This window comes from Canis lupus, chromosome 17 (assembly GCF_011100685.1).
Source record: "Canis lupus familiaris isolate Mischka breed German Shepherd chromosome 17, alternate assembly UU_Cfam_GSD_1.0, whole genome shotgun sequence".
NCBI classification, from domain to species: Eukaryota; Metazoa; Chordata; class Mammalia; order Carnivora; family Canidae; genus Canis; species Canis lupus.
Window position 1 is genome coordinate 21,247,616 of NC_049238.1, and position 23,391 is coordinate 21,271,006.

At 48.2% G+C, this 23,391-nt stretch overlaps 3 protein-coding genes across 11 annotated transcripts in view; 2 read left to right on the forward strand and 1 right to left on the reverse strand.

Moving 5' to 3' along the window:
- Positions 1 to 12,368, reverse strand: SLC5A6 (solute carrier family 5 member 6). 7 transcript variants are annotated; one of them, XM_038561062.1, is made up of 18 exons: positions 11,866 to 12,314; positions 11,116 to 11,181; positions 8,776 to 8,864; positions 7,008 to 7,547; positions 6,622 to 6,687; positions 6,232 to 6,283; positions 5,787 to 5,854; positions 5,309 to 5,463; positions 4,756 to 4,896; positions 4,440 to 4,569; positions 3,827 to 3,915; positions 3,288 to 3,400; positions 2,867 to 2,934; positions 2,355 to 2,441; positions 2,025 to 2,206; positions 1,727 to 1,830; positions 1,388 to 1,503; positions 1 to 982 (listed from the first exon to the last, which is right to left on the reverse strand). In XM_038561062.1, the coding sequence occupies exons 4-18, from the start codon at positions 7,395 to 7,397 to the stop codon at positions 833 to 835; spliced, it is 1,911 nt and encodes a 636-aa protein (XP_038416990.1). In that variant the 5' UTR covers positions 7,398 to 7,547; positions 8,776 to 8,864; positions 11,116 to 11,181; positions 11,866 to 12,314; the 3' UTR covers positions 1 to 832. The 7 variants fall into 7 exon arrangements, with proteins under 7 accessions (XP_038416990.1, XP_038416992.1, XP_038416989.1 ...); XM_038561064.1 differs by lacking the exon at positions 11,866 to 12,314 and adding an exon at positions 11,587 to 11,663; XM_038561061.1 differs by lacking the exon at positions 11,866 to 12,314 and adding an exon at positions 11,368 to 11,544.
- ATRAID (all-trans retinoic acid induced differentiation factor) lies at positions 11,694 to 16,965 on the forward strand. The gene is made up of 7 exons (XM_038561067.1): positions 11,694 to 12,077; positions 12,795 to 12,916; positions 15,440 to 15,511; positions 15,722 to 15,793; positions 15,894 to 16,015; positions 16,307 to 16,404; positions 16,626 to 16,965. Exons 1-7 carry the CDS (start codon positions 11,979 to 11,981, stop codon positions 16,728 to 16,730), a joined length of 690 nt encoding a protein of 229 aa, XP_038416995.1. The 5' UTR covers positions 11,694 to 11,978; the 3' UTR covers positions 16,731 to 16,965.
- The window catches only part of CAD (carbamoyl-phosphate synthetase 2, aspartate transcarbamylase, and dihydroorotase), a 23,066-nt gene continuing 16,577 nt past the window's right edge, over positions 16,903 to 23,391 (forward strand). For 2 of the 3 annotated variants that reach the window (XM_038561057.1, XM_038561058.1), the window contains exons 1-11: positions 17,184 to 17,452; positions 17,712 to 17,851; positions 19,619 to 19,748; positions 20,613 to 20,755; positions 20,929 to 21,070; positions 21,272 to 21,443; positions 21,655 to 21,840; positions 22,022 to 22,134; positions 22,464 to 22,609; positions 22,870 to 23,001; positions 23,094 to 23,327. In XM_038561057.1, coding sequence (XP_038416985.1) covers positions 17,371 to 17,452; positions 17,712 to 17,851; positions 19,619 to 19,748; positions 20,613 to 20,755; positions 20,929 to 21,070; positions 21,272 to 21,443; positions 21,655 to 21,840; positions 22,022 to 22,134; positions 22,464 to 22,609; positions 22,870 to 23,001; positions 23,094 to 23,327 — 1,620 coding nt within the window. In that variant the 5' untranslated portion in view covers positions 17,184 to 17,370. Of the gene's footprint in view, positions 17,042 to 17,183; positions 17,453 to 17,711; positions 17,852 to 19,618; positions 19,749 to 20,612; positions 20,756 to 20,928; positions 21,071 to 21,271; positions 21,444 to 21,654; positions 21,841 to 22,021; positions 22,135 to 22,463; positions 22,610 to 22,869; positions 23,002 to 23,093; positions 23,328 to 23,391 lie in introns of those variants that run through there. The other variant, XM_038561059.1, reaches the window with a different exon arrangement.

Sequence of the window (23,391 nt, forward strand, 5' to 3'; positions counted from 1 at the left end):
TTCCAGGTCCGTTAAGTTTTTATTCCCTCAGAACAGAGATATGTGGGAAAGAAACTCCAACAGAAAACGTGAACAAAAAAATGACACTAGGATAGTGTGCCAGATGGATGGCACACTCCACAGTGGACATGGTCATGCCCTGGTTTCCTAGATTGACATGTGCCCCATCTCCAAGTGCCCATAACATAGGTGGAGGGTGGGGGCAATGAGGTGGAAAGCTTCCCTACTCTATGCAAGGGAGATGAATGTACCAGTCTATTCTGAGGTCTCTCAGGAACACCAAACCTTCCCCCTCAAGAATGGAGGTAGACAGGTAAGAATGAGAGGGGTCTGGGCATCATAGACAACTGGAAAGTAGTCACAGACCCTTTGTGGGTAACAGAATCTATGCTTAAATAGTACCACAAGAGAAGCAACAGCTGGCCAAGGCAGCTTTGTGTTTCATGGTAAACATGGCCAACCTTGTCAAATCAGGCTCCAGAGCAGTGATAACTAGCACTACTGTTTCTATTTACTTCAAAGGAGCCTGATGATGGTTAATCAGAAGCCATTATCCATTTCCTAGAGGATCTGCTTCGATCCCCTTTTCTAACAAAATCCTGTCCCCCACAAGCCTGGTCCTCTAGAGAAGAGACTGTCAAGGGACAAGTAAAAACCCTGTCCTGCCCTCAGACTTCCCGTGACACGACAGCTTCTACTGCAGCCCAAACACCTAAAAACAAGGTACTTTGGTGGGCTAGATAATCCAGTCCTTGATTGTCCCTACATGGTACATCATGTGACTCATCTCTATACTACAGAATGGCCTCTAGCATTGGGATCTGAGCCCAGATCACAGTGAGGTCTCTTGGAGGATGAAGGTGGGGCTGTTCCCCTGGTGAGCTGAGCCTTCTTCAGGCACTGCCACGGCCTCATCTCTGCTGTTCTTCAACATCCCATTACTCATCTTCTCTGGAAATTCAGCAGTGTCTGCCGAGAGGTCCTAGAGAACACACAGAGCAAAAGGAGTGGAAGGGGTGGGGTGAACATGAAGACATAGGGGTGAAGGAACTCAGGCTGAAAAGGTGAAAGACCTTGCTTTGATCCCTACTGGAAGGGAGATCAACAAAGGGCGGTGGGGAAGAAAGGGAGTAGCAAAGCACAAGGTGAGTGGTGGGGGGCAGGCAGCAGAACAGAGTTGGGCACCTCTCTGGGCTGGGACCCTTCTGCCCACTAAGCCAGCACTCCACTGAGGGGAGACGCTGGGACAGTTGCTGGGGGACAGTCCAGGTTCAGACGAATAATGAGAGTTGCTGGGGAGGAAAAAGGAAAGGGATGAAAGGGAATCTGGAAGGTCTGGTAGTGATCTGGAGAAGAAAGGGTATAATCTAGACAACACAGCTGCTACCTGGCTGTAGCTTATGCAGTGAAATCGCTTCTGACAGGACAAGGGCAGGAGAGCAAGGAGTCTTGGCAACACTGGGTAAATGGTCCGAGGATTCAGGGTCCGGCCCCGCATTCCCCCTGAAGGCAAAGGTACTCCTGAGTTTCCCACCGTGTAACCAGTGTACACCCAACAAGCCATCTGTTCTCAGGGGTATGAGTCCCCAGCCCCTGCCCACCTCCCAGAGCTCAGCCAAGAAGCCCAAGGAGCCCAAAGGGCAGGGTCAGTTCTCCCTGAGTCCAGATTCCTTGAGTGGCCTACCTCAGTCTCACTTTTCTGGGTCCCCATTCAACATGCCCTTACCAGTAAGCAGACTGACAATCAGGCCCACCACAATGACAGTGGTGGAGTTGTGTGCGCTGTACCATAAATATGACAAGGAATAGAGCCGTTTCAGCCCTGTAGGTCTGGGGAGAACAGGAATAAGGATAGTCAGCAATTTGCTGACAGAGTTATTCCTCAGGGACACAGTCCCAGGATCTTGGGATGCAACACCCAACACATCCCAGAAGACTCTGGTGGCCCATTCCTTACCAAGAACTCTGGAAAACCCCTCAAAAATGAGCTATTCTCTCCAAGGAGTGAGCAAGACCCAACTCACTTGGAGAGGGTGGTTGAGGGCATCAATGTGGTCATGGTGACAGTGGTCAGGTTGCTAGGCAGGAAAAAGCTGGATGTATTAGAGGGAGAAGGAGCCATGCCGGAGGCCATGTTGGTCACTATGCTCCCGATGCCGATCCAGAAGGCCATGATGAGTCCAGCCAACAGGCCCACAATGGCACCCTGCCCAGAGACACAGTACATTCTCCTGTCATGATGCCAGTCTTAATAAATCTTCACACCAGTTCCCAGAACTCACGAGGAGAGCCCTGCCAAGCCATTCCTCACATCCACCCCTGTACACAACTGTGGAACCAGACGGATCACTCACAGGAGGGTTGGCACAAGGAAAGAACATCCCAAGGCAGAAGAGTCCCAGCAGCGGCCCCCCAACCATGCCAAAGATGCTGAGTGCTGCCTGTGGAGAACAGGATGGGGGGCGGGGGGGAAGAAAAAGGAACATTCAGGCTCAGAGACCTCCAGCCTCAGCAGTGTAGAGCACGGCCACCCATCAACACCTCAGTGCCCCATTCATCAGATCTGTCTATATCTTCTACCTGGAAACAACAGAATGCAGGATTCCAGAGGGTGAATCCTGGGAATGTTAATGGAATGTGCTTCGGGATCTCCTCTGAGACTGATCCCTAAGATGTCTCTGAGCCAACAATATCCTGGGAATGACTCTGGGGAAGGCTATTTACAGCTAAAGGTGTCCATCAAAGGTGAATTTGTAATACTCATCTCTGTACTATTTCCTTCACATCAGCTGTCTTCCTCAACTTCCTGTTTCAATCAGCTTCTTCTCTCCCTTAAAAACTAATTTCTTCTCTGCATAGTCCTTACCTGTAGCACGGGTCCCATCTGGGAAGAAATATAGGCCATTCCCAGACAAAGCAGCCCATAGCCAAAGGCTGGGGAAAAAGAAGGGAGAAAATAGGCAAAGGTAAGTTTACACATTACAAAGGGGGAAAAGTAGAGCACACCTCCTTCCCCAGCCAAACCACTATCTCTGTGTTCCTGGAAAAAGGGCATATTACCTCCTGCCCCAGCTCCAGTCCCTCCCACTTGGTCTTCCCTCCTATGTGACTCAGAGACCTTCCCAGGAAATGCCCTGATATCAACAAGGTTGTGTGCTTCGTTGGGCAAGCGCTGAGCCTAAGCTAAAGCTGGTGCTGTAAAGGAGGCTGATGACTTAAAAAGCACCCCTTCTAAGGGTGTGTCTTAGAAAAAATACAACTGAAAAGATGAGGAAGCACAATCCCACCAAGGATTCTGGAAAGCATGATGGCCTGGACTTCAGAGAACTGAGGGAACCAGGGTCGGATCAGATCTTCCATCGTAACAGTTGCCAATGAATTAAAAGCAGATGATATGGTGCTGAAAGGAGGAAGACAAAGACGAACCATACTGAGTCTGGGAGTTGAGAGGCAAAAGCAACAGGGGCCCTACTGAGGGAGTAGCACCCTAAAGGCAGGAGAGGACATATGCAGCCAGAAGCTGTCCTCACAGTTGGCAGTGGAAGAAGAAGCCAGAAGGCAAGGACATCTTGTCCTTTTCTGAATGAGGTACAGGTTTTAATCAAGTAGAATCAATTCCTGGTGTTGTAAAACAAGAATCCTTCACCAACAAGGAGGCATCTCCTGGAGAGGATATACTCTATTCTACACAGATGAGCTGTCCCTTGTCATCCACAGATGGATGGGCACATTGAGAAACTCAGAGAGGTCCCCTCCTCCGCCCATCACTTTGTGCCAAGTAGGGATCAGGTGCACCAAGCCTGAGGGAAGTGGTCAAAGGAGATACCTGAGGGAGCCACTGAAGAGGCAGGCAACAAAGAGCCCAGGCAGGCCCGGCAGGCCTTTCAGGAGATCCATCACAAAATACAGGACAAACTGCAGGCAGAGCAGAAGTGCACAGCTCTCTTGAGAAAGGAGCCCTTCCCCAAGGGAAGTCCCCAGGTGTGCCCCTACCAGTCTATGGAGAGTGGGTGATTAAATAAGAGGGTTAAGCACTGAAAGTGACCCACAGTTAGTGGAGAGAAAATGGGCTCTAGATAGAGTATAATGCAGTTCATACCCTAGCCCTGCCCCTGACTAGCAGTGTGATGAGCATTCTGACCACCTGGATGAGGCTTTTTCTTTCCCGTAAAGTGAGGCTGTGTAAGGATTAGAGAAGACCAGATACGTGACAGCTCCCAGCAAAGCGCATTACACAGTACACAGTGGTGAGCCAATTAAGAAAGGGCCCCACCCCAGCAGGGTGAGCACTATGATTAGGTGATGCCGGCCAGGGGCTGGGACCCTCATGTGCTAGACTGTAGTATCCCACAGTGAAAAACGACTTACATCCATTTCCTACCCAGGGTGAGAGTCCATTCGGGCCTCATGGGCACAGAAGGGTGCCGAGGACTTCTCACCTGGTCAGGGGCTGCTTGAGCCTGCTGGGTACTCATGGGACACTTCTGGTAGTAGACAAACATGACCAGGCCAATGAGGCAGCTCATGCAGAGGACCACCTGCTGGCAAGGGAAGACTGCATAGCAGGAGCTGCAAAGAGACCAGTGCCAACGAAACCGAGGCTGTTAATCGACACCCTTAGGCATGCCTCTGAGCCCCAGAAAACAGACCGATATCCTGACCCCAATGGGTATAACCTGCCCTAATTCCAAATGCCCCATGGAACTGGGACTCCTCTTCTCCCCTCTTCCCTGGACATCATGTCCCTGCACTCACAGCACAGCGGCCTTCTCTGTGCGGGAACTGAGGTAGCGCTGCACCTGAGCCTGGTTCACTCCATACAAGGAGAGCATCATGAAGACACCCCCGAAAGCCAATGTCCAGAAAGTGTGCCGAACAAAAGGATCTGGATCCAGCCTGCAACAGACACCAATTGCTCACTGTGGCATAGGCCCAGACAAACATAGTCTTCCTTGAACTCCTCCAATGGGGGGACTGAACAGAGTGGAGATGCTGCTGCAGGGCTAAGGAGCTACTGGAGCTACTGAAGTTAAGAACCAGGTAGACACAACAAACACTGCAGCAAGATGGAGGATAGGTCCCATTCCTCCACCCCACAGACTCATGCCAGGTACTAAAAACACTTTGACCCTCCTTCCCCACTAGCGAGATCCCTGTGATCACTCTCCATCTATGCAGTGGCAGCTTGTCTCAGTGCTGCCCCTAAGGCTTCCACAGTCTGTCCTCTGCCTGCTGCAGCCCTGAGTTCAGGCCCTAGGATGGGTTGGTTCCCAGACACTACAGATCACCGGGATAAGGGTATACTTACTCGATCCCAGAGATGCGGCCATGCTTGGAAGCCACTTCCCACACATGCACCATGCCGCCCACCTTGCGTGACCCCACTATAATAACCACCAGCTGTCCTAGGAACATAACCAGCGTCTGGAACACGTCTGTCCAGATGACTGCCTTCAGCCCACCCTGCAGGGCAAAGAAAGCATGTCTGCCACACATGTCTTTAAAACCACCCACAAGTGAAGACACCATACCACCAGCAAGGAACCATACTGTCACCAGGGAGGGCTATAATTGCTGAGACTCTGCTGACATCATTCCCACCCCAACCCCTACTTTTGTACACCATCCCCTTTCCTACATCCTACCCCCCACCAAAGTCCCATTCCAACTCCTACATAGCATTTTATCCCACTCAAGAACTTTATTCCATTTCATCTACACTTTTACCTCACCCCTTTTTATTTCCTCCCTTCTCCCCCATCTCTCCTAAGACTTGGTACACTTACCAGAGCAGTATAGACAGTACAGACAATGCCTATGGTCAGCACTGAGAGCCACAGGTCAAAGCCAGTTACTGCAAACAGATAAAAACCATATTCCTATCTTTGGAAGAGGGTTTCCCAACAGAGAAACCAAAAAACCTCAGTAAGACAGGAAACATTTGGTAATTAAGGATGAAATAAATCATTCACCACAATGAAAAAGAATGTTTGAACCCCACCAAAAGGTGATGATTAACCAATTCAGATGAGACATGGTAATCTTTGATTAGCTTTCAGAGTGAGGTGAACCAAGAGGTAGAAGTAACTCTAGGAGACTAGCCAAGGGCTCATACAGTGAAGTAACTCCTAGCCAAAGTTGGATTCTTTTCTGCACTCTCCTCTAGCTGCCCCTCCCAGAGGTGTTTTCCCAGCTTGCTGTGGCTGAGAGCCAAGGGCTATTACTCCTCACCTGCATTGAGGGCCAATGATGGTGCGTAGAGCACAACTCCCATGTAGATCACCTGTTGGGTGTGGAAAAGAGAATGTGAGGGGGAAGGGAAATGAGGGTGGGTAGAGAGAAAAGATGGACTTCAGCTCCAATATCCTAATGGCCTTCCTTCATCTAGGCTCACTTCCGTCTCCCTTCTAAATCTTGGCTTGCTGCCTCCAAAGTGACTATGCTGGAACTGGAAAGAATAGGAAGCAGGATGCCTCTGGTGACTTCAGGGACACTGACCCCTAGTGGGACCTTCAATCTTGCCAGTCTGAGAGCAGGGAAAGCTCAGAATATTTCAATATACTGGAGTCTGAGTCCTGCTACCATATCTCAGGCTCAAATTATACCCTCATTTCTACTTACCATCTGGAAGATGAAAGTCACGGTCCCACAAACCCGCACAGCTTTATTGAATCGGAGCTCCAAGTACTAGAATGTATACGCATATATATAAATAAATAAAGTATTCTTCCCCACTCTATCCCCACAATTCATCCAAAACTTCCCTCAAGAAGCCCAGGAACACAAAGAAATATCCAACTCCTGACCGTTCTGGGCCTCTCAGCACAGCACCCTCCTTCCCCTCATCTGACTTCACCCAGAAAGAACTTGGAAACATGATGTGTCCCATCACTCTCATTAGGCAGAAGAGGTCCAGGGGCCCAGACTCCTCATCTTCCTTCTGCCCTCTTCCTTCTTCCCATCCCTGATCCTAATGGTCCTATGTACTCCTCTTCCTCCCTGCTTACCTCATAGGCACTGGTGAGATGCAGGCGGTAGAAGACAGGGATGAAGACATGTGCAGGGATCAGCAGGCCCAGGAAATAGGAGCAGCCCAGGAACCAATACTGGGTCCCAAAGCGGTAGATCTCAGATGGCACACCCAAGATGGCCACGGCTGATTGGAAAGTGGCCAGCAGGGACAGAGCCACAGGAAGACAGCTCATTTTGCGGTCCGCCATGAGCAGTTGGCCAACGGTGTGCTGGCCCCAGCCCCGAAGGGCATGGTAGAGGCCAATAGCAAGTGAGAAAACCAGCAGCAGAACAAACACCACATAGTCCACAAGGGAGAAGGTAGACGTGACCGTATCTGTGTCTGTGCCTGGGAGCCAGGGGCAGGTGTCCACCCCTACACTCATATCTTCACTCTGTCTGTGACCTACAGCCACTTGCTGCTCCTGGGCTCTGGGCTGCCACTCAGCTGGGCAGTAGCAGGCAGGTGGCTACAGCCTGAACTCCAGCCACGATCTCACAGTCCTTCTCCACCAAGTGACATTGTCCAAGGTGAGCTGCAAAGGAATCATCTCCTAGTCAGAATACGCTGCCTTCATGGGCACCCATCCTCAGGCCTGTGTATCCCACACCCATCAAACTTGGACCAGCCAGCTCTGTACAGCCCTTGTCGGTCTGGAGGTCCTAGTATAGCTTTGGTAGGGGAGGGAGGAAGGATGCAGCAGAGTGAGACAGCCAGGAGACAACTGCTTGCTTGTCCAAGACCATTTTTGGCATACACAGCTGTGAAATATAAGAACCTTCTTGGGGTGCCTGGGGGGAGGTGTAATCAGTTAAGTGTCCCACTCAGTTTTGGCTCAGATTGTGAGATCAAACCCTGTGCATCACGCTCTGCACACAGTGTGGAGTCTGCTTAAGATTCTCTCTCCCTATGCCCCTCAGCCTCCTCTCTAAAATAAATTAAATCTTAAAAAAATGAAAGAGAACCTTCATAGGTCTCTACCTCAATCTCTCTCTCTCTCTCTCTCTCTCACACACACACACACACACACACACACACACACAAATCAACCCTGGCCCACACACACACAAATCAACCCTGGCCCGCACTTCTTTTCAAAGATTTCCCTGCCCACTTACAGGCACAGACCCAGTCTCTATAATATACCAAGCCAGCAGACCCCAGCCTGGCGCCACAGCCCAGCAGGGAAGAAAGAATGGAGACTGGGGGCACTGGGTAACTCAGTGATTGAGAGCCTGCCTTTGGCTTGGGGCCGGATTCCAGGGTCCTGGGATCAAGTCCCATATCAGGCTCCTCACAGGGAGCCTGCTTCTCCCTCTGCCTCTCTGTGTCTCTCATAAGTAAATAAAATCTTAAAAAAAAAAAAGGAAAGAAAAAAGGAAAAAAATGGAGACTAATAACAGCATGGCTTCCTCTCTTTCCCCTAGCCTAAGCCCCCAACTCTCATATTCCCAGTGTCACCTTCCTAACAGGGTCCCTTCTCAGTACTGATCCAAGTAAGATTATCTACATGGCAGCCCCAAACTCCATTCCACGCATCCCCAGGCCAATCTCTTCATTCTCCCCAACACTACTAGATAAGCCCTGCCACCTACCACTCAGACCCTCTCTGTATAACACTATAATCGACAGGAGATCTGGGAAGAGTGCTGGGATTCAAAAGTGAGAGGGCAACATGCTGGAACCAGAGGTTCAGAGTTACAATTACAGAAAAGCAAACCAGCCAGGTAAAGTGTTCATTTCCTCTTGGGGCAGGCACCTACCTGGAGAAGACTCTGTTCTGAGGCAGTGCTGTCTGAAGCTGTGTGTGTCTGGAGCTGGGCAGAAGCTGAGGGTCTGGCTCTATAAGTAGCTGAGGTGAAATCAGGAATTAGGGGCGGAGTGAAGCTCGGCAGCTATTTGCTCTGGCCCCTTCAGGGAACCAATCAATGCGATCCAAATGGCCCTATTACCCTGTGGCCCCCAAACTCCAGCTCAGTCCTAGAGGCTCCAGAGTGGGGAATAGGGAGCTCACATTCAACAGCATTCCTAGCTGGATTAAGCTTTCACTGTAAGTCACACTTGGCACTATGAGCTAGAGAGAATTAGAAAGGAGCCCAGAGAAATGGGAAAGTTGCTTTCCTGACTCCTGCACAAAAAATACTAATCCTCAAAGAATATAGCATTATCCTCAAAACAAGGACAGGATTATATTACTTCAAAACTTGAGAGAACGTTAAGAGATCACTATCACAACCCCCTTAGTTACCAACAAAGACACTGTGGCCCAGATGACTCAAGTGATCTTTCCAGAACCACAGAGCTGATTATCATCATCATCGATTAGAGCTCAGGTCTACTGATTCCCTGTCCATCCACTCTCCATGTACACCACAATGTCTTTAGAGGATATCCATGAGAGATACTACTCGTTGACATAGAGAAAAAAAAATTCAAAAGCATGTCAGGTTTTCAGATAGCCTAAATGATGATAGTTAATGCTTTCTGAACACCCCCCTTTCTTTTTCTTTCTTTTTTTTTAGTGAGGCAACTCAGCTCTTTTTGCAACCCAGCGGTGTGCCATGTATGTTACAAGCTTTACTAGTGATAAACAATGAAAAAGTACCCCTTGGTATCACCTTTCGGTTTATGAACTTTGCACGAACTCTCTAGTTCTTAAGGAAACAGAAAAATTAAAGAACTTGATTAAGGTTACAAAGCATGATACAAAACAAGAAACATAGAAAGGTGCTATCTGCACGGAAGACAGGTGGCTTTCCAGGGGCCTTAGGGCAGGTGATTTACCACAGGGCTCATTCTCACTATTCCTAGAACCAGGGCAGAAGCAGAATGTTAATTGTAGTCAGTCATTCATGGAACAAAGTTTAGATTCCAACTAGTCTAGACACCTGTTAACCTATGTCTTCTGTTCTTGCCCACTAGCAGAAAGATCAGCCTGCCTGTCTTTAGTTCTTCTACACTGTGTTCTTGGGCAGATGTTGCCTGGCTGGCAAGATACGGCCTTACACAGACCAAACCTGAACTCTGAACCTCATGGGGCCAACAAAGAGAGGAAATCAGAGCCGCAACTCTTGGATCACATGTTCTACAAGTCACAAATGTTAGTATCCAGAACAATGTTCCCAAGAGGCCACTCTGGTTTAACCTAAAGATGCCCTGGGCCTTTGTACATTGCAACATACTTAGTTCTCCCTACTCCTTGGCAAATTTTACTATGATAGAGGGAATGGAAAATACTGGAGAAAAACAGAAGGTATCTGCTGTGTGCAAATAAAAAAAAACACATAGCCATAAAGGGTTAGTGATAAGGCGATGGCAATTACGGAGAGGAAAAAAGGTCTCAGCGTAGACTTGAACACAGACATACAGGAACTAGAGACTCTCCTGCTGGGGTACACTGGTGGAGCTTCTTGATAGAATTCTATTTTCATGAAGTGTAAAGAACCTTCCTGGATAAGCTGAAGAGAACCAGGCAAGACAAGAAAAACCTGATCCAGTAACAAAGTGTTCCTCCGACAGGATTTTGATTCTAAGAACAGGATAGTTAGTGGTTTTCTAAAAACTACACTGTTCTAAACCTCATGGATTTACATCTCTTTGAGACAGGGGGTGCCCAAAGGGTGGACTGGTTTCACTAAAACTGTAACACACAGTAGTGGGCTGGGAGACCCCTTTTAAAAAGTGTAATACACACAGAAAGGGAAGGGAATCATTCTACACCACCCTACCTCCCTCACACCCATCTGCACTGAATGCCTGGACTCCTACAAAAGGCAAAAGGGGACACCTGCAGGAACAACTGTCCCAGAAAAGATTCCTTCAAAATCTGTCCTTGTGCCTTGAATTCCTCAAGGTCTGAAAGGCTTTGGTACCCTTATGAAAATACCTTAGAAAACGAATGCTTTAGAGAACGTGGTGGCCCGCTGAAAGCAAATCCTTTTAGGAGATTCCACATGTGGAAGGGAAGCCCGGGCTGGCCATTCAAGATGGGTCAGCCCTGACGAGCTTCTGCCTGGCCCTAACCAAAGGGAACACGCAGTCCCTGCGGGCGCGAGGTGCGCGGCTCCCCAGGGCTACCCTGGTAGCGCTCGGCTTTCCCTTACCTCGTGGCTCAGCCAGGGCTAAGAAGGTCCGGCCGTTCTTCCTGAGATCAGCATCGCTTCGTTTTTCTGGGAAGGAAGTGGGAGATGAGAAGGCAGGCAAGCGCTTATCCCGCCCCTCCCTCCTCACCAAGACTCCGGCCGCCACGCGGACTCCCGACTGAGGTGAAAGGGCCAGGGTGCCCGGGACCTTCCCAGGCTTGTCTCCTCCCGCCAGAGTTTGCCCTTCACTCGTCGCTCCTCTATCACCCTTACCCTCTTTATTTGCTGGCTTCCCGCCTTCCCTCCACACGTGAGGTAGCTGAACCACTACACCACGCGTTCTCAACTCAGATCTTCCCGCGCCTCCACGCGGGGAGCCGGTTCGCCCCGCCCCTGCCCTCCCCGCCTCGCGCCACTCTCAGGAAGCCCCTGGGCCCTGGCCCCCATGCGGCGGCCCGCCCCGGTCCGGCCCATCTGCCGGGTCTCCTCCACCTTTGGGCGCAGCGGCACGGCAGAGCCGGGCACGCCACGTGCCGGCTGAGTGACAGCGGAGGCCCGCCCCCTGGCCGCCTCACGTGGCGCCGCCATGTTTACTGAGGGCGGACGGAGTGGGCCCCGAGCCACAGCGGTGACGCGACCTCGGCGTCCGGAAGCGAGGAATGCGGAGCTGAGAGAGCGGCACCGGGGTAGCCTTCGCTATCAGAGAAAAAGGAGAAGGAGTTGACCAGTCCTCCCCAACGGGGACTGGGGCGCACAGAGAAGAACTCTGACCTCAAGCAGCAGTAAGCCCCAGCCCGTGCGGGGCACTAGGCCACGCCCGGGGAGGGCTGGACCACACGCGCAAATCTCGCGAGGCGCTGAGAAGGACGAAGGGAGCAAAAAAAATGGCTCTTCACGGGTCGCGCGGTTCTTCGTTCCTGGTGCCTTGGGCAGCGGCCGTGCTCCTCGCTCTGGGCGCGGAAAGGGCCCTGGCGCTACCCGAGGTACAGAAGCAAGCTAGAGGTCGGGCCGAAGCAGAGTTGCTGGGCAGCCTCGCTTCGCGATCGCCCGCCCTCGCCTCTCCGCTCTCCCCAGCCCGCCAGTGGGTCGGATTTGGTCCTTGAGGCTTCCCCAGCTGTAGCCCAGCCGGCTGCGGCTCCCGAGTCCGCACGCTGCGCAGGTCTCCCAGTGCCCTCGACCTGCTGACGTAGACCTTTAAAATGTGATCTCCTTCTTCCTTAATCTTTGAATAACTTTAAATGTTTCGACTACTGACCGAGTCCTCTGGCTCCTCTTCAAGCTCGTCACGCGCGAATGCCGTATATCGTGCCCGGGCAGTACTGTACTTTGTGTAAAGCTCGATGAGTTCTTTTTATACCTGGCCAAACCGGGTCTGTCAGATTGAGAAGTCAATGGGGAGGGCATAATAAGTATGCCCAAGCAGTGATCCTCGAAGATGAGGGCCTTTCCTGGGCAAGGTGTGGTGCAGAAAGTCTAGTGTGTTGATTTGGCTCCTGGCTCTAGGAGAAGAAACGAATACCTTAGTCAAACTTGATGATAAAGATAGGACGCTTATCTGCCCAATGTTAAATAAGGATTCCGAAGAGTGTACTGGCAGTTAACTTTTTTTTTTTTTTTTTAATTTTTTTTTTTATGATACCTGTTTGTTCTTTTCTTAGCTTTTCTTTCTGGAATCTTAATAGTTTTTTTCTCTTCTGCAGATATGCATCCTGTGTCCAGAGAGTGTGCGAAATTTGTCAGAAGTGACCCTTTATTGTAAGCAGACACCAGGGCTAATGCTGCACAACCGCTGCTGCCTGAATCAAGAGGGCACCATCGTGGGGTGAGGGAGGAAAAGACAACTTTGGATACTGGAAGAGTTCCCGAACCGGATTCTTCTTCTTTTTTTTTTTTAAAGTAGTCTTCAACCTAACGCAGGGCTTGAACTTAGACCCTGAGATCAAGAACTGACATGAGGGCAGCCTGGGTAGCTCAGCGGTTTAGCGCGGCCTTCAGCCCAGGGTGTCCTGAGTCCCATGTCAGGTCCCCTGCAGGGAGCCTGCTTCTCCCTCGACCTCTCTCTCTCTCTGTCTCTCATGAATAAATAAATAAAATCTAAAAAAAAAAAAAAAAAAAGACTTGACATGAGATCAAGGTCCAACACTTAACCAAATGAGCCACCCAGGCACACACACCCCCTAAACTGGATTTTTTTTTTTTTAAGATGTTATTCATTTGAAACAGAGAGAGAGAGAGAGCATGAGCAGGGGGAGAGGCAGAGGCAAGAGGGAGAAGCAGCCTCAGGGCTGGATCTCCTGTCACAGAAATCCTGACCAGAGCAGAAGGCAGACACTCAAACATCTGAGCCATCTAGGTGACACCTGCCCCCCACACTGGATTCTTAAAGGCTTGTCTGATTGGCTTTTGGGATGAATATTGATGCCCGTTTTAGGGACATCCAAACCATGATTCTCACACATTTAAATGTGTTATCGCATTTTTAGCTAGGTAAACAACCCTGTGATTCTTCCTGATTGAAATTGCAGAGAAATCATAATTTTTACCCATTAAAAAAAAAAAAAAGCCTTTTATGGATTTCTCTTAAGAGAAGCCTTGTTTTATTTTCAATTCTGGATTACTTAATGTGTGTCTCCATGAAATGACTCCCTTAGCCTCCAAGGCACTATGCTAATAGGGTATCCTTCCCTTTCAATTAATTCAGCCTTTGAGGCTAATTCCTCTTCTGCAAATTCTGTGCCCTGATGGTTAGTCCCTGCATTTTCTCCCTTTACACTCTGAGGATCCACCTCTTCTTATGGCTTCAGCTCTAACCACCATGCAGGTATTTCCCCAAACTAGATCTCTTAGTATCCTTGGCCCTCCCTCCAAGCTGAGGGTACACAAGATTCTTCTAGCGTCCTATTAAATATTTCCTCTTGAGTGTACCCTCACTTGAGAATCCTAAATGTCATCTATTCTGCTTTCATTCTCTTTGCCTAATTACCTAAATTCTTCTCTATAGCAAACTATCTGAAAATCAATTTTTTTCTATCTTTCTTTCCTCTCTGGTTTTAAAATTAGAATTGTCTGTTGCCTTCAAGATAAAGTTCAAAGCATAAACTACCACAGATTGGTCTCAATCCACCTTTCAAACATTTTTTTCCAAATATTTGTCCACTAAAACCCTTCATGAGAATCTGGCTTCAGCCAGACTCTCCTGCTTCCAAAAGCATTCCGTTTTTGTTTCTTTGTTCAGTCCCTTCTCCTTACCTGAAATTTCCTTCCTCTACCAAATTAAAACATATCTGTCCTTCAATTCTAGCATCTTCTGTGAATGATATTACTCAGTGCTAGAGTAGTAGCTCATCTTTTTTACTTTCTTTAATCCTTAGGGTAGTACCACTCAAAATTATTCGTATACTGTCCTGTGATTTCTTTCAGATTGGTTTTTTTTTTTTAAGATTTTATTTTTATTTATTGATGAGAGACACAGAAAGGCAGAGACATAGGCAGAGGGAGAAGCAGGCTCCCTGTGGGGGGCCTGATGCAGAACTCGATCCTAGGACCCAGAGATTATGATTCTGAGCAAAAGGCACTCAAACACTGAGCCACACAGGTGCCCCTCAGATTATATTTTACTGTTCATATTGTTTATACATTTGGTGAGGGTCTTCCTCTATCACGCTGTAGGCCACTTGAAAGCTAAGATACTAAGGCTTTTCTTTTTCTCCCAATTTTTGCAGTTATTAGGCACTGTATTTAAAGAATAAAGGAACAGACAGCAATATATAGTGAAGAAAAAATAAGGTGGCATGGTCCTTAATATCCAATAATTTACCTCCCATCCATGGTAGAAAATGCACTTGGAAAAAACTTTCATTTACGTGACTTCAATTTTTTCTCCTATTTGAAGGCTTTTTGCAGATCTGAGACTCATAGTACTACAATGTGAGATTCACTTAGACAAGGAACAAATTTCTTTCAATATATGCACAGATGCATAGATACACTGATTAGAACAGTACTTTCCAATAGAACTTCCTGCCATGATGGAAATGTTCTGTATCTGCACTCTCCAATAGAGTAGCCACTGATCACATGATGAGTGGTTACTGAATACTTGAAATGTGGCCAGTGGAACTGAGAAACTGAATTTATTATTATTATTTTTTTACCTAATTCAAATAGCTACATGTAACTAGTGGTGACTGAATTGGATAGTGCAGAATTCAAACATCTACCACAGGATTTAGTTTGTGGCCCTGAACACAGCTGTATTCAATTAGTTTTAGCTGAAAAGAGGGTTATATTAGTTTACCACGGATGAGGAGAGACATAAAATTACACTGATTACTTTTTTCCCCAGGCTGGATCTCCAGAACTGTTCTCTGAAGGACCTTGGTCCAAAATTTCCTCAGGCACATACTGCTGTCATCATGTAAGTGGTTAGTTATCTTCCCTACCTAAAGGCAACTGTGGTGAAGGGTTGATAGTAAAGTCTTTGAGAATGGACTCCTAAAAACAAGTCTGAATATTAATGTCCAAACTTGGACAACTCAGAATAGGAACTGGATTACCAGCCCAAGAAGATATCTGAGTGGAAGTAGTGTTTTCCTAGAGCACAGTGCTAACAGTGTGTACTTTGCAGAGACCTGCAAGCAAACCCCCTCAAGGATGACTTGGCCAACACCTTCCGTGGCTTTACCCAGCTCCAGACTCTGTAAGTAAGGGTATAGGGTTGGGGAGAGAACCAAAGAGGGACAGCACTGTGAGCTCAGTAATTTTGAACTGTGCATTATGACTACCTATGTTGTGTTCAGGATACTGCCACAGGATGTCAGCTGTCCTGGAGGTATTAATGCCTGGAATACTGTCACCTTTTATATAAACAACCAAATCTGCCAAGGGCAAAGGAACTTTTGCAACACCACTGGGGACCAAGGTATGCTGTTTCACCTCCACCCTTCCAGGAACTGCCTTTCCTCCTTTCGTATTCACCATTTTAGATCTGACAGTAAAGTTGCTTAAGTGCTGCTTGTACAGGTTTCTGAACCTCTAACCCCTTACGAAAGATGTCGTAAGATATGTTGTATTATTTTTGTTATATTCTGATTATCTGAAATTTTCTTTTACGTCTGACCTAGAAATAATTGAGGAATCTAAGTTGAAGCAGATATTTGGGAAACCTACATAATGAGATCCAGTAATGTTTCTGTTTTTCTCTGGCTCACAGAAATTTGTCCTGAGAATGGATCCTGTGTACCTGATGGACCCGGTCTCTTGCAATGTGTCTGTGCTGATGGCTTCCATGGCTACAAGTGTATGCGCCAGGTGAGGAATTAGGCCTTCTAAATAAAGGTAAGAGACATGCATAAGGAAGAACCTCTTGGAAAGAGCCATAAGAGGAGAGCTGCCGCAAATCATCTTGAGAAGAAAACTATAAGAGAATTGCCCTGGGAAAGGGGATAGATAAACTAGGAAAGAACTAGGTGTTAGGATGTAGTCCTTGGTGTAATGATGTATGAGGGGTTTTTTTGGTCTGTCATTCACAGGGTTACTTCTCACTGCTTATGTTCTTCGGTATCCTGGGATCCACCACATTATCTATCTCCATTCTGCTTTGGGGGACCCAACGCCGAAAAGCCAAGGCTTCGTGAACCACATAAGTCTTCATACTGACATAAAGATCTTCTTGATCTTAGCCCAACCCGGGAGATTTTACCCCTAGACAACCATGGTTGGCCTGCAGATCTTCCTCAAGACTGAAGCCACCTTTGACAGAAAGATGGACGGTTGCATAGCCTTGGGGTATTGTGGACACTGCAGTCCAAGAATGGACTAGAATCGGTGCCCCATTTGTGCTGGACTATAATAAACATCTTTTTTGTCGTTCTTTTTTCTATTTTTTAGAGAGAGGCGTCCTGGCTTTGTGTATTTCTTGGTTAGAGCGGGAGAGAGTTTTGAGGTAGTCGGTTTTCTTCTCCAGGTTTCCCCGGGCTTTGCAGTGGGGCGGAGTTGGGTGGAGAGGAGACGCTGGCCACGCTGTTGCAGGCTTGGCCCCGCCCCTTACGTGCTCGGCCCCGCCCCTCACGCTGCCGGCTGCTCGCGCCGCCGCAGTCTGCCGCCGCCCAGCGCGCTTGGAGCTCCTGCGCCTTCCGCGGTCCGCGCTCTAGCCACCGGCGCGGTTAGCCACGTGGACCGACTCCTGGCGCGCCGACCTCACGTGGTTCCAGCATCGGCTGGGGCTTGCTGCGCTTCCCGCTTCTCTGTGCTCGCCCCCGCCTCAGCTCCGTTCCCATGGCGGCCCTGATGTTGGAAGATGGGTCGGTCCTGCGGGGCCAGCCCTTTGGGGCCGCTGTGTCGACTGCCGGGGAAGTGGGTAAGCAAGCTCGGGCCGGCTGCCGACCTCATCCCACTTTCTGCTGCCCCTCTTTGCCCAGCTTGCCCTGCCCAAACCCGCCATTTTCCCGCCTGCACACCCTCCCTCCCACCCCCCTTTGGTGCCCCTGTCCCCACCCCAGCCCCTTTTATCCCTCAAGGTCAAGGCAGCTTCTGCTGAGGCATTGTCATCACCCTGAGCAGTGTTGTGAAGGGTGTCCTGCCCGAGCCCGAGCCCCAGCCCTGCCTTTTTCTTGCAGTGTTTCAAACCGGTATGGTCGGCTACCCCGAGGCTCTCACTGACCCTTCCTACAAAGCACAAATCTTAGTGCTGACATATCCTCTGATCGGCAACTATGGCATCCCCACAGATGAAGTGGATGAGTTCGGTCTCAGTAAGGTAGCCACACCCAATGCTTTCTCTACTTTCCTTTTCAAATCAATGGTTATTAACTGTTAGTCAAATGAAGACATTGACATTGAGTTAGGCATCCTGGAGAGAACAAAGATACACACTGAAGTGTTAAGACAAATCCTACCCAGGACTTGAAGTACTTAGAGAAGCCGGAGCACTGGAGGCCAAGCCAAAGAGTAAGGAACCCGCCGCGAAGATTTTTTAGCAGTAGAGTGATGAGGGCAATGCTTTAAGATTACATAATGGGAAAGAGACTGGAAACTGGGGTTACATCCATCCCAGTGAGTCCCAGTTCACCTACCAGTCAAGTTGATAATCATCTTCTAAACGTCCTTTCCTTACTTTGACTCATTTTGTGCCACTTTTTAGTAGAGTTTTTATCTCTAGATAAGAAAACTGAATCTCCTCCCACAGTGAGGTTCCACCTATTCCTCCTCCTTTGGAATCTGGAAACTAAGTTGCACTCTGAAAGTTCAACTAATGAAAAAAAATCAAATTAATAGTGGAAATCCCCCTAGCTTAGGTACAGTATTCCTCAAAGTGCATTTTGTCCTGGTTTCCCAGACTTTGTGAGCCTTTAGTTCTTTAATTCACCCAACACTTAGGATAGGGAACCCTAGGTAAGGGACATACTTTGTTATGCCTGGAAAGGACCATTCCTCCTCACAGATCTATAAATAACACTGCATTCTGGTTTATAATGTGATATGTTGGTTAACATATGGCAATCTTCAGCTTTGTTAGCTGTAGACACACTGACAAAATAATAATTTACAAACCTGCAAAATCAAGGCATTTAACAGAACTAGGATGAGTAAGGCCTTCTAGAGCCTCTAGCCAACCCTGGATGCCTTTGTGGTACATGTACTGTGAACGCACCAGTCTATATGCAGACTAGTCTACCTGGCCATGGAGGAATCTGCCAAACTCCTTTAGATCCCTAAAAAACGGTCTCAGTATCCATCATTTTTTAAACCTCCTACCACTAAACCATATGTGACTTAAGTATGCCATCCCTTCCCACATAAGTGACCCATTTCTCTGTTTAGTTATTAAATGCTTATCTACTGGGTTGCAAAATTTGTGTTTTGTTAAACTGATAATCCCCTACTAAGGGTTGGGGGAAGTGCATAATCATGCCTAGTGTTATACCCTGAACTTTTATTTTTGCTTGGTAAGGTATTGTACGTCTATTTTACATTCTGCTTTTATCATAGCCTGTAATTATGATCTTGTTTATTTGTATGTTGCTTTGTTAATTTTCAGGCTCCTTAAGTAGCAAATTAACAGTGAAGACGGAGACCTTGTCTTTTTTGCATACTCACTGCTCCTCCCCCAACATCTCTTAACAATGCCTGGCACTAAGTGGGCACTCAGTAAATGTCGACTGCTACTATGTGTCAGGCACCTTGTTCCTGAGGAGTTCATAGTTCATAGTTCTGTGGTGGAGATACACACACACACACAGTTGTATACAATGTAAAACGCAAGAACAGTGGAAATAAAGTGAGTAAAGAAAGGAAAGGAAAATATCATTTCCAGTTGTTAAAGAGGGCCTGGTGTTCAGTGTTTCATATGGGGAAGACATTGTTGGTAAAAAACAAAAGCACAAGGTGCTTGGTGTGTTAAAGGAATGACCAGGTCGTTCAATGTAGCTGAAGTATATGGTCCCTGCCATACAATGGGTAAAGAAGTTAGGAAGACATGGTCCTGGGCTCCTCACGATTTCTTCCTTCCATCTTCCATCGGCAGTGGTTTGAATCCTCGGGGATCCATGTGGCAGGACTGGTGGTGGGAGAGTGCTGTCCCACGCCCAGCCACTGGAGTGCCACCCGCACCCTGCACCAGTGGCTGCAACAGCATGGCATACCTGGCCTGCAAGGTATGGTGCGAGCAAAATGGTATCTGGGCAGAGCCCAGGTATCCTACCAAGCCCAGGTCTCTTGTGCGTTATTGGAACTTGAGACCAAGGCTATGATAGAATGTATTGGATTTGGAAAGTTTACATTGGGGTCTGGGGATTGGAGAAGAAACAGCTTTTGATCAGATAGAAAATTTCATACATACAAAAGGAAGGAATAATATATAATGAGCCCCCAGCTTCTGTAATCATTAACTCAGGACTAAACTTATTTTACCACTATACCTAGAACCCCCTAATTTTTTCAAAGCAGGTCTCAGACATTGTACCATTTTGTCCACAGATAGTTCACTGTGAAAAAGGGATCCTTTTTAAAACATAACCATAATAACCTTATCATACCTTTAAAAAAAATAACAATTTCTTAATATCAAATATCCAGGCAAAGTTTTCTCCATTATCTAAACGTCTTTTACCGCTTATTTGAGTCTGGATCTAAGTAAGTTCTGTATGTTGCATTTGGTTGATGACTTTTTGATCAATCAGCCTTGTAACCTGTTTGACAAAAACAAGTCAGTTTTCCTTTAGAGAGTCCCACAACCTACATTTTGTTGATTATGTTCCCGTAGCGTCGTTTAGCATGTTCTTTTGTCTCCTGGTATTATTTTCTGTAAACAAATCTAGAAGTCATGGTTCAATTCAGATGTGATATTTTTAGCAAGAATACTTCATGGTAGTGTACTTCCATCAGGATGGCCCAGGATTTTGATGCCCCTAGAACAGCTGTGTGTGACTCAGGGTTCTGGAATGCAGTGCTTCTGAAAGTCTAACCTCATGCATGACTGAGTTGGGGGAGTGTGATCTCAGAGTGTGCTATTTTGACAGGAGTGGATACTCGAGAGCTGACTAAGAAGTTGCGAGAGCAAGGGTCTCTGCTGGGAAAGCTGGTCCAGGATGGGACAGAGCCTTCAGCCCTGCCATTCTTGGACCCCAATGCCCGTCCCCTGGTGCCAGAGGTCTCAATTAAGGTACAGAGGTAGAGTGGGAGAGTGTTGCAAGCTGTAGCACGGTAGTGTTATTCTGCCCATAACTGGGATGGACACTTGGGCAAATCAGAAGAGGCCTCAAAGGCAGGGGTTGGTGTATGTTTATCTGTCCTCATTGATCACAGCTGCCAACTGTTGTGCCATTTATTCCTCAGGCTCCAAGGGTATTCAATGCAGGGGGCACTCCTCGGATCCTTGCTTTGGATTGTGGCCTTAAGTATAATCAGATCCGATGCCTGTGCCAGCGTGGAGCTGAGGTCACTGTGGTACCTTGGGACCACACATTAGACAGCCAGGGTGAGTAGCTGGAGTGTGTACAGGGCTATGGACAGGCAGTGTGGGTAGAAGATCTGTCCCTTGGTCTAGTTGCTATAAGTCAACATGAGTTACAGGGAAGGAGACAGAGATCAGGGCTTTTGCTCTGTTGGTAAGGGCTGCAAGTGTGTCTCTCTCTGGTTAAACTACTGGTTTTGACATCATCTTTTCTGCCCACTCCAGAGTATGAGGGTGTCTTCCTGAGTAATGGCCCTGGTGACCCTGCCTCCTATCCCAGTGTGGTATCCACACTGAGCCGTGTCATATCTGAGCCTAATCCCCGACCTGTCTTCGGGATCTGTCTGGGACACCAGCTGTTGGCCTTAGCCATTGGGGCCAAGACATACAAGATGAGGTGGGACTTGGGAGAGAAAGGGCCCTCACTACTGACCTGAGCGGTGGGGAGTCTCGGGGATGGGAATAGACTTGGTATGCATTAGCGTTGGAACAGGAGCAGGGGCTGGTTGAGGGTCCTGAGGTCAACAGAAGCTGGGTTTGGTACAGTGGTGAAGGGTGGGACGGGGGGTGTGAAAGGGGCCTGTGACTCAGTGTGCTTCCATCTCCAGATACGGAAACCGAGGACATAATCAGCCATGCTTGCTGGTAGGCTCTGGGCGCTGCTTTCTGACATCCCAGAACCATGGGTTTGCTGTGGAAACAGACTCATTGCCAGCAGGATGGCTTCCACTCTTTACCAACGCCAATGATCGTTCCAATGAAGGCATTGTACATGATAGCCTGCCATTCTTCAGGTGAGTCTGGGTGATTCTGACAGGGTGACTGAATCTGTAGGACTTGGAAGTCCCGGGGTCTTGAAAATCAAAAAATAAAGCTGAGCAGTGGGCCCCAGCCTTCTATCCTGCTACCTACTCTCAAGACTGCCAATGCCAAGCCAGAGATGATGGCCTTTTTGTGATCCCATCTCTTCAATAGTGTCCAGTTTCACCCAGAGCACCAAGCTGGTCCTTCAGATATGGAGCTTCTTTTTGATATCTTTCTGGAAACTGTGAAAGAAGCCACAGCTGGGAACCCTGGGGGCTGGACAGGTAAGCACCTGAGCAGGACTAGGTTGTATAGAACTAAGAACAGGGTTGGCTCTGGGATGGGCATAAGATGGACATACCTCAGGAAACTGAGATGCGTCTGGGAAGTTAAGGGAATGGACTGGGAAAACAACTGAGCCAAGATTATTAATTTATGCTGTTTCTGTTGAAAGGAGCTCCAGTGTCAGGAGTTCTGGTTTCTCGTCCTGCCCCTGCCACTCATTAGAGGCATGACTTGTTTTGGATCCTTCTGTAAAGTGAAAGAGTTAATGTAGATAATCTCACAGGTTTCATTCAGTTTTAATGTTCTATGACTTTCTTTGGCTCCACAGTTCGTGAGCGGCTCATTGAGCGTCTCTGTCCGCCTGGAATTCCTACCCCCGGCTCTGGGCTTCCACCACCACGAAAGGTTCTGATTTTAGGCTCTGGGGGCCTCTCCATTGGCCAAGCTGGAGAGTTTGACTACTCAGGCTCTCAGGTAAAGCATGTCCGTCTCTGCCCCTCTGGCTCTTGACTCTCAGAAATAGATAGGAATAGATAGGCATGACATTCGTTGTGGGAAGGGAACGAACCAGGAAATCTGGGAAATGTGTGGAAAAGTGAGGTGCTGAGGAATAGGAGTTGGTTATTAGGGTCTGAGAGCACAGGGAGGGAGAGAAGAGACACGCTGGTGGTCCAAGACTGTTGATAGTCATGCTTCTGCAGGCGAGGCTGATAACACCATTTTTGTTTCCCTAGGCAATTAAGGCCCTAAAGGAGGAAAACATCCAGACATTGCTGATCAACCCCAACATTGCCACAGTGCAGACTTCCCAGGGGCTGGCTGACAAAGTCTATTTCCTTCCCATAACACCTCACTATGTAACTCAGGTATGAGGAGGGGACTCATGTGGGCAGGGGGGATCCTGATCCACCTCTGGGGGCCCCCATGGTCCTAATGCTTATTGTTTCTCCTCCCTCAGGTGATCCGCAATGAGCGCCCAGATGGCATATTACTGACTTTTGGGGGCCAAACAGCTCTGAACTGTGGTGTGGAGCTGACCAAGGCCGGAGTATTAGCGCGGTATGGGGTCCGGGTCCTGGGCACACCTGTGGAAACCATTGAACTGACTGAAGATCGGCGTGCCTTTGCCTCCAGGATGGCAGAGATTGGAGAACATGTGGCCCCCAGTGAGGCGGCTAGTTCTCTTGAACAGGTTTGAGGGTGGTTGGGGGAAGGTAGAATGATGTCATTTGCTTTGTATCTTATTTTCTCCGGGG